The sequence below is a fragment of the Antechinus flavipes genome, chromosome 4 (assembly GCF_016432865.1).
Source record: "Antechinus flavipes isolate AdamAnt ecotype Samford, QLD, Australia chromosome 4, AdamAnt_v2, whole genome shotgun sequence".
NCBI lineage: Eukaryota > Metazoa > Chordata > Mammalia > Dasyuromorphia > Dasyuridae > Antechinus > Antechinus flavipes.
The window spans coordinates 176,590,499-176,605,761 of record NC_067401.1 but is presented as its reverse complement, the minus strand read 5'-3'; the positions used below and the strand labels follow the sequence as shown (position 1 = coordinate 176,605,761).

The 15,263-nt window shown below is 34.7% G+C and overlaps 1 protein-coding gene across 4 annotated transcripts in view; it reads right to left on the bottom strand.

The window, feature by feature from the left end:
* The window catches only part of MAP2K4 (mitogen-activated protein kinase kinase 4), a 273,432-nt gene that overhangs the window by 161,132 nt on the left and 97,037 nt on the right, over positions 1-15,263 (bottom strand). For all 4 annotated transcript variants that reach the window (XR_007953396.1, XR_007953397.1, XM_051995559.1 and 1 more), the window contains one exon: positions 5,092-5,188. Coding sequence is in view for 2 of the 4 variants with exons in the window: in XM_051995559.1 (XP_051851519.1) it covers positions 5,092-5,188 (97 nt within the window). In the remaining 2 variants the exon portion in view is untranslated. The remainder of the gene's footprint in view (positions 1-5,091; positions 5,189-15,263) is intronic.

Below are 15,263 nucleotides of genomic sequence, written 5' to 3'. Positions count from 1 at the left end.
AATATATTTCTTTAAGTGTGAATTAAATTTTTTTTTAAGTTTTATAAAAAAGCACAAATTTAAAGTCAATATAACAGTGGAATAGCAATTATCCAGACAAGATTCTTAACCTGAAGTTGGTAAGCTTGTTTTATAAATATTTTGATGAAATTATTTTAATATAATTGGTTTCCTTTGTAATCCTATGTGTTACTTTATTGTATGCTTTTAAAAACACTATTCTGAGCAGGATCCAAAGGTTTCATCAGACTGTCAAAGAGGTCCATGATACAAAAAAAGGTTAAAAATTCCTAAAGAAATCTTAAAAATCTAGTCTGCTCATTCTATCAAGGAGGAAATAAGTAGATATACCAAAAAGGTAAGTAACATGTCAAAGATATACATGTAGCAACAGAATTTCAAAAGTCATAACATTTCAAATTTGAAACCTCCTGTAAGACTTAAATCTCTCTGGACCTTATTCTTCTCATCCATAAAATGAGAGTTAGATAATATAACATTCTCTGCATTAAGACAGAGATGAGGAAGGAGAGAATTCCAGGCACAGGAGACAGCCAGAGAAAACGTAGAGACATTTATGTGACAGTCTGATCTTTCTAAGGAATTATTTTTTTTTCTCCCTTTTCCCCCATAGTTGTAATTGATAGTTGTAGAGATCAAAGTCCTAATCATCATCACTAGACTCCATAGACCTGCTGCTTCTAATCCAAAAGTACTCTGTATGGAACCAAAATAGGAATAGACTCCCAAAGAGGAGTGGATAAGAAAGACACACATTTGCTATATGTCATGAGTTCCTACCCCCTTTCCATTCTAGAAAGTCTCTGAACCAGGTTGCCATCATAGGAGTCTATGTCAATTATCTATCCTAGACATGGTTCAGCAGATTACTCAAATTTTTGGCCTTCTCATGAAGGATGCTGAGCAGAAACTAGTTGGCAAAGCCCACTTTATAGCCAGAATCAGGAAAATAACTAATACTTACATAGAACTTTCCCATTTGCCAAGCACTTTATATTCATCATCTCATTTAATCTTCAAAACAACCTTGCAATGTAGGTACTATCATCCCTATTTTATAGATAAACAAAATGAGATTTAAGTTAAATGACTTGCCCAAGATCACGATGTTGATGATCATGATTCAAATTCAATTCTTCCTGATTCAATAACAGGGGTGAGATAATTATGTGCTATTGCTACAGATGTCCTGGGTTTTTGTTGTTGTTGTTGTTCTTTATAAAACTCATTTAACTCTATAAATGCAGGTCCTTCACATGATCATTTCCAGCACGTCTAAAGATGAGACAAGTCCATACAGAGGTACAGTTACATACTTATGCTATGTACTTCAATTTTCCATTTACTCATCTTTGAACAGATACAAATACATAGTATATTTCACAAAGAACTTTTAGTCAAGGGTCATTACTCCTTGAATACTATTTTTTAAATTAAGTCCTCCTTTTTCGACCCTGGGTACCACTGACTCTTAAGCTGACCAAAGTTAAGAATGTAAAAAAATTTTCATGTTCTTAATTCAAGTAGTTTGGGAGTTAACAAGTTGCAAAACCTATTACAAATACAAGATCCCAATACAGAGCCATATTAAGTACCTGACCATTTTTTAAAATCTGTCTAACGTTGGACAAGTCTTGGTCTGTTTCCTTATATGCAAAATGAAGCAGATGGATAGTAATGGTCCCTTTCAAACAATAAATTAAAAATCTCAGACAAAAAGTAAAATCCTGTGTTATAATTTGGTAAGAGTAAAATGGCTATTTTCTCCTTGTTCAGAATACTATTTAATTAGAAATATATAGGCCCCTATTTCAAGGATCATGAGTGACTTTCCAGTCACATCTGACTAGATTTCTAAAACACTAAGTTCACAAAAGTGCCATATTTAACAACAATCGGTTCCTCAAGACAAAGAGTGATAATGACGAAAAGAAGAAAATGCTTAAAATAACATGCCTATGAATACAATATAGTAGAAAAAATACTAAACACTGATTCAAATTGGTCTAAATTTGAATTATAATAATATGTCATTTAAACCTCTGAGCCTAAGTTTTCTTAAAACTGGAATAATAATAATCCTCAAATAATTTAGGATTCAAGATTATTTTGGTGAGTTTGCAAACCTACATAAGACTGAATTATTAATAGTTAGGAAACATTCTATCACTAAAGTATATGGGCAGAGCTTTCCTGACATCAAGAACAACAATGATTTCAGGAATTGTTAATATAGTTCTAGGAAGCCCAGAAACTCCTTAATTAAAGAATAAAGAAACATCTAAAAAAATTCATTTACAAAGGTCTTCCTCACCGTTCCTGTTGTCTTTGGTTCTCTGGAGCAAATAACGAAATTAAGTTTCCTGCTCTTTACAATTCATCAGTACAATTTCTGTTGTCAATTTTATTACAATACAACAAATCAAGTTACATATCCTATATGAAAATTCCTATTAATACTGTTTTGTTAATTGTATTGAATTTAACAGAAAAAAAAAGAAAACAGTAGAAAGACAAATATAGCAATTCCTTAATCATTAAGCAATTGATCTGTTTTAATAAAAATGAGTATCATATTTATAATGATGGCATTTGAATGATAGTAAAGCTTTGTAAAGATCATGTATATGTATAAATTGGACTTTTAATGAAAGAAGTAGGGGAGATAGTAATATTTAAAGAGCATTCCTTAGTTTTTTTCTAATTTCAGATGAGATGAATATCCTCATTTTGATAGCCTATATAAGAGTTTCCATGCTTTGATATAATCTATTACTAGAAGTTAAAATATGATTAAAATGATAAGGGATCTCTAAATGTCTTATTACTCAATAAAGGTTCACAATATGGAATATTATGACAGCTAGCCATCTAAGAACCAAAAGAAAATTTCCAAAACAGAGAAAATTTACCCTTAATTCCATGAAATATTTTTTGAGTTATACCAAATTAATAGCAATCTAGTCCTAATGTAATCTGCATTTGTGAAAGGAGTTTCCCACAATAATGAAATTACAAATCCTTTACAAATGAAATGAAATTAAAATATTTTATTGTGATCCAAGCATAATAGATGAAGTGAAAGTGTTTACCCTTTTTAGGTTTTTGTAAAAATCTAACTTGACAATAACTTGATATTGTTTTGATGATGGAGTAAACACCATAGGTTTTAATACACTGAAATCTTAGTAAATAATATAGTATACTCCATCTGTCAGTACATATATATGTTAAAAGAGATTTCTTGGATCCTATTGTATTTTTGTTTTTTATCATGACACTTTTTATTTGCTTACAATTATTGAAGTGGTTCTCATAGTCATGAGAAAATTCTAAAGCTCCTGCATATCTCTTATTCTGGATCCATTCCTATAACCAAACTCACTCGGAAAACTTAATATTCTTTCAGGTAAACATTCACTTAGGTTATGGGACTCCTGCCCAGTTTACCACCTTTTATCAAAGAAGAAAGAAAGGGTACTAGCCATGGGGACCTAACTCCTGAGTTCATGCCAAGTTGTGCAGGATATTCAGGGTAGAGATAAGATAAAGATAATGGAGAGAAACAAGTTGATGAAAACTGCTATCAGAGAAAAAGGAAAGAATAGGAAAAAAAGAGAAAAAAAACACAATGGCAGAAAATTGTGATTAAGGAATAAGATTCAAAGAAAGTAGAAACTAATACAAGAAAGAAAAACAACTCATAAAGCCTTTGTAAAAAAGATAAATAGAAATCCAATCCTAACAACATCAACATTTGATATTTTTTGTTTTTGTAATATAAATTTCATTAAACAAATATTTACTGTCTACTATACATTATTAATTCATAGCATTCAAAGACACTAAACACAGTCATCTTTGTTACATAAGCATAATTATCTGTAGCTCACTGAGAGGTAAGCAGAGTGCCTAGGAGGATATAATCTCAAGAGGCATACTTTGCAAATAAAATCTATGAAGTATATCATGTCATCTATATAGACAAAAACATTAACACACATTTCATCTATCTAATAATGAATTTTATGAGTCAACTTTGTAGCAAAGAAATCCAACATCTTGCTAGGAATTAAATAAGTAATTTTCTTAAAAGACAGATTAAAATGAAGTCTCTGACATTAGCTCAATAACAGATTTTTAATAAAATGCTACAGAACTATACAAGTCATACATATACATTAAACACCAACAGTTATGTGGATATGGCTTCATTTTAGTATTAGTCACATGAGAAAAAGGAGTCTTAAAAGAAAGTTATCTTCCTTACAAAACATGAGGGCTTAATAGACTATCAAAGGAGAGCCAGAAGGGAGAAGAATTTGTGGAACATTATGGTTAACTTTTTCTGTATATGACTCTGAATATAAATAATAGATCTTAATGGAGGTTCAGAAATTAGAAAGTAATACAAGTCACTGGTAGGAACAAACACAATTGTCTTTAATCTTTCTGCTTGTTTTCCCCATTTAAATTTAAGAAAATAAATCTTCAAAATACTACAGTATTATAAGTACATGATTCACATTTGGGTTAAAATAGCAATATAATAGAAGGCCTATATAAGATGACTCCTGGCTTCAGAAAATCTTTGCTATATAATGTAGATAGCCAGAACTCTGGAGAAGTATACTTGAAACAAGGTGTTAATTCAGTGGAATTGATGAGATCATGGTTCTCTAGTTCACATATATACTTAGTACTTAGCATGGTGTGATGTAATGGTTCTCCAAGTTTACACATAATCAGGATGCTGTAATGATGTAATTACAATAAGGTATATAAGGGCTAACAAGGACTGGAAGACAGAAATTCCATCTCCCACTATCCTGGTGGCTCTCCTATCTCCTGCATTCCTCCACTAAGACCAAGAACTATCTGAAGGTCCCCCAGAAAGCTGCCCAGCCCCAGGAGAAGGAGACAGACTGTGAAAGAGATAATGAAGACTTTGGACTTTATTCCTAATTATTATTATAATTGTTCTGCTGAAACCAAGGTCCATTAGGAGGACCTCCACCTAGTTGGAACATTACAATATCATTTCAAAATCCTGCCTTGAACTATACTCACATGTGTGGGTTCTGGACTCCTGAAGGATTCAGGGTAAAGCGTGCTGTAGATTTGAAAGGTGGATTTGCAAAATTCAGCTTCAGTGCTTTACGTTTACCTGGAAAATGCAAATAAGAAATAAAATTAGGTACCACAAATAAGGATGGATTATTTATACAGCAAGAGATATGCAAATGCTCAGGATGACAGAAAAAAACTGGTGTGAGAAGAGGGATGGTTAGTCCAATGAAGAGCCTTATGATTTTTTGTTTTGTTCTCTTTTGATTTTGTTTTCAGTTCCAAATTCTTTCCTTCCCCATTGAAAATGCAAAAAAAAAAAGAACTTTATAACAGCATTTATAGTTATTCAAGAGGAAGGGAGGGTTGCTATAATATCAGGTAGGCAATGCCCTTACAAGCAAGTGAACTGGATTTAAGTGAGAGAAGGATGTACAAAGTCACCTGCCTCACTTTTTCCTCCAAAGGCATCTGGATTTGGTTGGTTTTTATTGTCCTTCATTCCCAAAGTCAAGTTATGGTGGTCCAACAGTGGCTGATCAAGCCAATATGAGCTTGAAATGTTCTGCCCAAAGGTTAGACACAAATAGTCCACATGAACATATGGGCTTGTTTCTCTAATTTTGTATATCTTGCCTTTCTTTTGGGCTAATTCAATTCTGCTTTGCAGAACACAGCACCTTCTCCTTGATACACTGGATAGTCCTGGTCCAATGTCTCCTATGTCACACAACTGATTCTAAATTCCTAAGAAAAACCTTAAGAGTGTTCTTGTACACTTTGTGAGTGCTTGCCCTGTGTGAATTCTCTATAAAAAAATCTTTTTCTCAAACATACACTTGGCATTGGACCCAGTGGAGTTGCACTTTCTGCAATAAAGTTGGAATGCTTAGCAGTTTAATTTGAGAAAGGACCTCAGTATCTGGTAGCTTATGCTGCTAGATGATCTCCCTAAGACAATTTAAATGTAAGCAATAGTTTCCTGGCATGGCGCTGGTAAAATGTCCAAGTTTCACAATCTATTAAATTCCAGGTCTACAGACCTGTTGCAGTGGACCTCACTATTGTATGCTTGTGAAACCTGGACAGTATATCAGTGTCATATCAGGAAATTAAATCATTTCCATCTGGGTCCAGTGGGAGACCTTGTTTTGAGTCAGAGTGATTAGGGTTTAAGGCATGGTCCTTAAGAAAGAACTCTAACTCCAAAGCCCAAGATAACTTACAAGTTTTCGACAAATTTTCTTTGGCCAGAGTATGATACCCTAAGTGGACAGAGAAGGGAAAAAAGAAAGAAAAGAAAGGAAGGGAGGGAGACAAGGAGTCAAGGAGGAAATGACTTCAATATTCTAAACTCAACAGTACTCTATCTGGACAGTGATAGAATGTTTCAACATCAGTTCTTTGAAATTATGGTTGCTCAGGGTTCCTAAGTCTTTCAGAGTTGACTGCCCTTACAATATTGTTGTCATTGTATAATTTGTTCACTTCACTTTTGCATCAATTCATAACTGTCTTCCCAGGTTTTCCCAAAACCATCATCTTCATCATTTCTTACAGCACAATAATTGTACACTACATTTATATACCATAATTTGTTCAGCCTTTCCACAACTGGACACTTCTCTAATCTAAAGCTTTGCCACCACACAAAGAACTTGTATAAATATTGTTGTAAATATGGATCTTTGCATCCCTCTTCGAATTCTTTGGCATGCAGACCTATGAGTAGTGTAGAAACTGGGAAAGAAACCCCAAAAGTCTGGGTTCATAGAAAGGTGTCCTGAGGTGTCTCAAAAGAATTTTCAGGCTTGAATCCATCTCTTTATCCAAGGGCCAAAGTTTATTGTAATTGTAAGGCTATTACAAGTGGACTGAACTCTAAGAGAATTTGGCAGAGGAATTTATCCAGCTTTCCGTCATTGACATGCTAATTCTAAGGCTCAAGAGTAGTCTCCAGAATTTGGTTATCACTATTGTCTCAGGAATTTGGTCACTGGGACTATCCAGAGGCCAGAAGCTTATCTGACAGTCAGCAATGAAGTGAAGAGTGGTCAATTTAGAATCTGATAGAATGTTCTTGGATTGGAAGTGTGGGAATTCCCTGAGGCAGACTCCAAGCCAGAAGATTTAGGATTACTGACTTATTGTTAGAACAGAAGCTCCCTCCCCTAAAATTGGGAGACCACAAAATCATAGTACATCAGTAGTACCACAGGGGTAAAAGGTATTTAATAGCTTTCTGGGCATAGTTCCAAATTGCTTTCCAGAATGTTTGGACCACTTTACTGTTGTACCAATAGTACTTTAGTACACTGTTTTGTTTCCCCTTCCCACCTCCCCAAGTGTGATAGGTATAAGATGGTATCTTAAAAGTTATTTTAATTTGTATTACTTTATTAATGATTTGGGGCACTTTTTCATATTGTGAGAAAGGGATGGGGATCTAGTTTCCCAAAATTATGAAAATTAAATTTTTGAAGAAATGAAACAAATTAGAAAATTCAACCCCCAAGGACATCAAAAAATGTATTAAAAAAAAAAAAAAGGAAATAAACAAGGGCTTGGGATATTGCCTCCTTTATCTTCCCCCACAATGTAAGAGCTTCTAGAGGACAGAAAGTGACTAATGAGGGATGGAGATTCACATTCTGTAATATCTGTAACACCCAAATTAATGAAGAATAAGGGGGCAGGGGAAAAGGGGGAGGTAGGGGGGGAGAAGAGACCATAAAGAATTTGTGCTTCAAAATAGGAAAAAAACACTGCCGTTGCAGTTTCAAAAGTTGTATCTACTAACTTAGGCACACATTCACGCAATAGTGTTAAATGAATCTTTCCTGCATTCATCAGTGACTCAGTGGAGCTCTTCATTAAGACATTTTGTTTCTTACTATATGACTATGGAAAGCTTGAGTTTTGTCCTCTGAACACTGCTAATAGACTTTAGTCTGTTTATAAATAAGGGTTTTTATTCCAACAAGTTTGATTCATTTCCCTATGTTTCTTGAAATAAGACTTTTATCAAACTTGCTGGAAATATTTTCTAAATCTCCTGCTTTTCTTCTGAGAGAAGAATTCTTATTCTTGCTATATCGGTTTTCTTTGTGCAAAAATCCTTCAATTTTATATAATCAAAACTGTACATTTTACTTCTTGTGATTCTCTCTCATTTAATGGTCTTGAACTCTTATATATAGATAAGGATATCATAGATCTGACAGGTAATATTTTCCATATTCCTCAAATTTGCTTATAATGTTGTTCTTTCCCATTATTTTTCAATGTTTCCTTGACCTTTTGTTTGATGCCCAATCGGAGCTTGTGTGGAACAGAGAGATAAGGTGAAGAATTTACAGGAATGTGCAAATTCTTTTTCTGTATTTTATTTTCATTATTTCTGTGTTTCCCCTATGACGTGTGCAGGCCCATATTTACTTGAGCCTTGGCCAGCTAAGCCTGAAGGCCTGATTTTCTGTTTCCCCGAAATAACATTTGATTTCGGGGAAACAGAAACCTTCCATTCCAATTTCTTTGGATACCAACAACCACTTAGATGCCTCCCCACCTTCTCAATGCTCTCTTACTTGTGATATAATCTCTTGTATAAAAGCTGTGTATCTTTACTATTTCTTTAGCCCTCCTACCACGAGCTTTCTCTTTCCCTTATCTTGTGATGGGACCACTCATCTTCCAGAGGCTTAATAAACAACCTTTCTACTTTCTATTTTGAGTGATCTCTGAGTAGTCATATTGGGAAAGTGTCTTCTACATCCCACACCGTTGGGGGCTCTCCAGGATGGGGTCTTTGGGGGAGACAGCTGTGTATACCCCAGACAGGGACAGACGCCCACGAAGTAATTTTCTCCATGGTCTCTGGCTCTGGGTGAGCAGTCTCCCTCCCCTCTTAGACAACAACCCAAGACAGAGATACTCAGTGGAAAGCAGAATTAAAGATTGAAAGAAGCAGAGTCCTGATGGCCCGTATCACAGCCTGAAAGACATTTACACATGTAAACTTGAAGTATAGCTCTTGGGAGTCTGGGGAGGTCTTTTGGTGGGTCAAGGGAGACCCTGAGGGATTAGCCCTCCTAAATTTGTTTTTATGTTTGGACTGCTTTAGACCCCAAGGAAAGGATTTTTCCTAAGGAAGCTCTCAGGTGGCTGCGGGGTGTGAGGGTAAGAAGAATCTCTGCCAACACCTGGACTGGGGCCAAGGTGGTAAAACGGGAGAGAAGTTCAAGAATTTGTATTAGGACATTAGTTAGGTAATTCAAAACTGGGATGAACTTCCCAGATATAAAAGGGAAGAAAACTGGAAGGATGTTCCCAGGACTATTTGGGTATATAAGACTTAAATCTGTATGTAAAAGGTGAAAATAGAGTTCTGCGTGTGTCTGTGTGTGTATATCTGCTTTGCATTGTTTTTGTTCTGTGTTAAAAGTTAGCAAGCTTGTAGAGATAAGAATTCAGTCTCTGTGCTGTAGGCTTAGAAAAATACCAGGCCAAATTGTTGGAATTGGAATTCATTCAGAGTAATAATTCTTACAGAGTGGTTCAGAATGTATTGGTTTTAGATCGTGGTAAGGTAATTTGGGAACTAATTTTGGGCTTCTCAGGAAAAGAAAATCTTTTTTAAAATTTCTCTCACTTTGCCTCTAGCTCACTGCAGCAGCTTTGTGGGAAAGGGGGAAAGAAGGGGAAAAAATAAAAACATAGATTGAAAGTTTGGAAATTATTGAGGAAATAGAAGAGCAGTATCTATCACTTTAAAAACTCCTGTAAGCAAGAAGCCTATTATCAGAACTCTGGCTTGTGGAATCCTTCCAGAAAAAAAATCTCAATGTACAGCAAGAATTGGTGCTTAACTCCTTCCTGGCTCACTAAAGAAAAGAAGTTTGAATGGAATATCTAGGTAGATTTAAGGAAATCTCACAAACTAAAGTACTGGTTGATTTTAAAATAAGTTTAAATTGGTATGTGTGTTAAGATTGGAAACAAGATTGGAAATAAGAAATTTCAAATATTGGAAAGGAGGAATAAAAATAGAGTAAGAGAGGTAAATAGCTGAACACAGGGGCTCTCTGACCTGTTGGACCTATGGGAAAACTAGGCATACTTCTAAAAAGAAAAAAATTGTCCCAGGAGAAGAAAGAAAAATCATTATTAGCAAGTTTGCTTTTATGGAATTAGAGAACAGAAAGTTTAAGAAGGCTAAACTTGGTAATTGTTTATCGGCAACATTTGATTAAGAGTTTGGGGAACTTACTATATTTTAAAGAGGTACTATAATTTTGAAATCGGGGGAAATAATTTTACTGTTGTCTTGCACATGTTAGATTTATTCTGAGTATAAAATCTTAAGAATTGTTTGAATATTAAGGCCTTTACAACTGAAGAGAAAAACTTTTTTTTTAAATTTGGTTGGACTCCAAATTAAAATATAGGTTATTAAACAAAATACCAGTAAGTTTACCTTAGGGGAGGTTGTGTTTATATCTCCCTACTTAAATGGTATATTGTTTTTTAAAATTATTGGGTAATTTGTAAACTATATTATAAGTTTTAAGAAATTTGGTTCAAAGTTAATTGTGAATCTTTAAGTTTAAAAAAAAAAAGATGATTTAAAGAAAAGGAACAAGAAAGATCGATTTACAAAAGCAATTAGTCAAGTAGACAGAGGGAGGAGACAGCGAGATGGGACAGGAGAATGAAGGTGATTTAAGAAGGATTGATTAGTAGGAGCAAAAGATTTCAAGAAGAAATCAGTGGGGAAAAAGAAGGAACTGGTTGGAAAGGATAGTCACAGAGAGACGGCTATGAGACTGATTTATTTTTGGATGGGGGAGAGCAGCAGTGAAAAGTGGCAGCCACTTGGTTCCTTTGGCTAAAAAAAGCAAACTGTCATTTAAAGGGACAGGCTGCTCTTACAAGATGTTAATTGAGTGAATATTTGTTTCTTTAGGTACATAATAGTTATGAATATTAAAGAATATGATCAGAAATGTGATCTACAGTTTGAAAGAATTATTTCAAAAAAGTTTGATGTTTTCAAGAACTTTTCAGATTCTTTTATGTGAAAATAGGAAGTTTGAATTAACTGTATTGATGCCAATTATTTAAAGGGACTCCAAGAATAATAGTTTTTGCCTTCGTCCTTTTGAAAATGTTTTTGTTGTGAACAATATGTAGTTTTGGATTTTTCTGTGTATTGGGTATTTTAAAAGCAAAATGATTGGTATAATATTCAACTTATTCAAGATTCAACATTTATTTGGGTATGTAAGAATTGTGTGAATTTTCTGGGATAAATTTCTTACTGTTACCAATATAAGGTCATGGTAAATAACTGTTTGGGATTTATCTGAAACTTTGGAGATAAAAATCTCTTGGACTTATAGTTAATACTATTTGGGAGTTTTAAAGCTCCACTCTGATGTGCTGAAGGCTGAGTTTTTTTTTTTTTTTTAAATAACTTTTTATTGATAGAACTCATGCAGGGTAATTTTTTACAACATTATCCCTTGCATTCACTTCTGTTCCGATTTTTCCCCTCCCTCCCTCCACCCCCTCCCCCAAATGGCAAGCAATCCTTTACATGTTGAATAGGTTACAGTATATCCTGGATACAATATACGTGTGCAGAACCGAACAGTTTTCTTGTTGCAGAGGGAGAATTGAATTCAGAAGATATAAATAATCTGGGAAGAAAAACAAAAATGCAAGCAGTTTATATTCATCTCCCAGTGTTCTTTCTTTGGATGTTGCTGCTTCTGCCCATCTTTGATCATTTGAAACTGAATTAGCTCTCTTTATGGAAGAGATCCATGAAGGCTGAGTTTTAACTGCTTATGTTATGTTATAGTTATGTTCTTGCATTTTTTTTCTTCCTGTGACTGCAATTCAATTACGTCATACCTTGTTGTTTCCTATGTGATTATATGTAATCATTCTATCCTAAATGCTTAGGCAAATAAGTACTTAGTATGGTCATGTCTGTTACTAGATATTTGTGTTTTGTTTTTAAAAGGGTTCCAACTAATGAGAGGACAATTAACAATAGTCTGTGAAATCTAACTGCTGTTTTATTTATTGGGAATATAGCTGACAGCCGTTTGCCTGCCTTGTAAAGCAAACTCAACTGCTGGCTCTTCATGTTTAGCAGCAGTCTGGTGAATCAAGTCTTTCTATCTCAGACTGTTCTAACCTTGTTAGATTTATTTGTTGTTGTTGTTGTTGTTCTAGATCTTGGTCAAATTACAGATTATTGAACCTTTCCCAAGACATGGATTGGCCCATCTGAAGCTTTGATAGCTGTTAGCACAACACATCCACCCCCTGCATGGAGTGAGAGCCTTCGCCCATTTCTCAACCTGAAGCAGCTGAGATCGAGACTATCACCCCTACTCCTGATGTAATTTGGGCTGATATAGGAGGAGTGGGAAAGTGGTTGATAAATTATTGTTAAAATTACAACGGTATTACTGTTTGTTTAACATTTGGGATGGAAATTGTTAAATTGTGTAACTATTGCTGTTATGGATGCATAAGAACTTTATATGTGGGATGGTTATTTGATGCTTTAGCTTTGAAATCCCTTATTCTGTTGGAATTGCTCTGGCAGACTATTCACAGAATAGTCTGATTGCCTGTTTTTAGGAAATCTCCAAGATATAGATACCTGTCTTGGGACTGGCAGTCTCTAGCCCTGTAACCCCAGTTTCTTAATTGGCATCTCAGCATTCTCAAAGGGCATTTCAGGCCTCTAAAAGTTCAGAGTTTACCTGCCTTGATGGTCTAATTGTGTATACTCTGATAGCTGTACTCAGAAATCTGTATCCTAGTAGCAACTCCTCTTCTATCAGAGGGGACAGATGGAGCTACTCCAGGCTCCACTCTTTCCCTCCTTTGAAATCCCTGACAGACTTAGTGAGCATGATTGTCTTCAGCACTGCTACTCCCTATATAAGCAGAAGCTGAGTCAAGTGCACAAATGACTGCAGACCCCCTAACACAATGAACTGTCCATCTCAAACTGGATTCCCTGGCTAAGATGAGGGCCTTTGTACTGCTGATAACTCTGGGGCAAGAGACTTGCCCTTGTCATAAGTTCTTGCATTTTCTAGTTTCATTCTGATTTGTTTGCTTCATATTTGAGTTGGTCAAAATTATGGTGCTGAGACCTCCCAGGTATCTAGGGGAAGTAATTCAATAATCCAAATACTCAGAAAGAGAGTATATAATGTTGTGCCTCAGTTTCCCTGGATCGTCATCTTTATTTATCTTTGTGTTTTTATGTCAACCAAATGCCAATCTGTTCTGTGATAACTGTTTTCAAGACAGTTGGTAGAAGCAATTTTTATGGTATGAACTTATTGCAATCACTGGTATTATCTGTGGTATTATCACACAGGCTTATTTAAGTACACAGTATGAAATTTTTGTCTACAATTAGTTTCTCTTCAAATTTTTATGGAGTAGTGAGTTGATAGCTGAGAACTCTGGGTTTATCAAACATTAAATTACTGTGCTCATTTGCTTCTGCTAATCCTTAAGCTATTTTACTGATCTACTCTTATTTCCTAGCAAGTACCAAACTGTTTTAATAATTAAAGATTTGTAGTATAGTTTTGAGATCAAATATGACTAGGCCACCTCTTTTCCCATTATTTTTCAATGTTGATATTCTTGATATTCTTATTGATATTCTTAACCTTTTGTTCGATGGCTTTTATTATTATCTTTCTATTTCTATAAAATTGTATTTTGATAGTTTGGTATGACACAAAATAACTAAATTTTGTTATATTGGCTCACCCTATTTTTAAGCAATAAATATTATATTTTTTTAGATCTGACTTCATTTGTTCAAACTGATTTTCACATGATCAACAGATTGAGGACTGGACATTTTCTCTAACTCCTATAATCTCTCAAACTGTGAGAACTGAATGACAGCGTTAGTTTCCAGAGCTACAAAAACTGAATTAGAGAAATCCAACTTGAATCAGAAAAATAAAATTAAAACTTAAGAAGAAATGAAGGCCAGGATGAGGAACAAAGAAATAAAAAAAGAAAAGAAAAATATAACTGAGGTAGGAGTCTCATAATAAGAAAGTGTTATAAAATGTTATTAGAGATGGAGGACCCCTTACTCATGGGGGAAGAGGCACAGATGTAATGATATGATCACAACAGGAGACAGACTCATGTGAAGGAATTATACTCTTCAGAGGATAATACCCAGCCAATAGGAAATCAGGGGAAGGACTGAACTATTTCCAAATAAGATGAATGTCAAAGGAGGAGTAATGAAGTAATTGAGGTAGAGATTTACACTCATGTGTGGAACAGTACAAGCAAGCCCTGAACAAAAATGATTACTCAAACATCTCTCAAAGTAACGATTAGAAGTTTTATTAGAATCTCCCAAGAAGTGGAGATCTGTTCCCTGAGTGTGCAAAGAAAGTAAGCCAATTTTAAAGAGGCTAATAGGTGGTTTAATTAATCAAGAAAAAAAAAATTACAGAAACTATTCACCCACCCATCTCCTGTTAATCCTCCTAAAATCATTGGCAAACTCGGCCTTTATTCCTTTATTTGTCTTTGGACTACAGATAGGCTTCTGTGGTACTAGGGTTTTCGTTAAGCAATAAATATTTCAAAATGATATTAAGAAAAAGGGGTTTGTTCTGCTTCAAAGTTTCTAACCAATCAATTCAATAATCAATTTCTAAGGAGACATATTTAGAGGTAAGTAATATATTAAACCAGAGGGGTTAAAGGTTTCCTAGATTACTAAGAAGATTCAGTCTATTTTATTTCAGGCAAGTAAACAAATAGAGATAGTAAGTTTGAAGGCTTCTCAAATCTCCAGGCCATTAAATAATTAGTCAGGTTCTTCTCTAAGCAGTTAGGTAAAGGTCAAGAGGTATTTTCTACTGGAAAAGTAAATTTTTGCTCTTTTTCCCAGAGCCTAATGCTTAAACAGATCTTTGGTGCCAAATCTTGTATTACCCAAAGTTATATTCTCAGAAGTCTTCAGTTTCTTGTCTCACTCACTCATGTAAAGGGATTACATACTCTAGAAAGATTGTACTCTGGTACTCTGGGGCATCAGGGAAGGGACTTGTGTTTCAGATGTAAAAAAGGATAAGTATTAAGGCATTTCTATT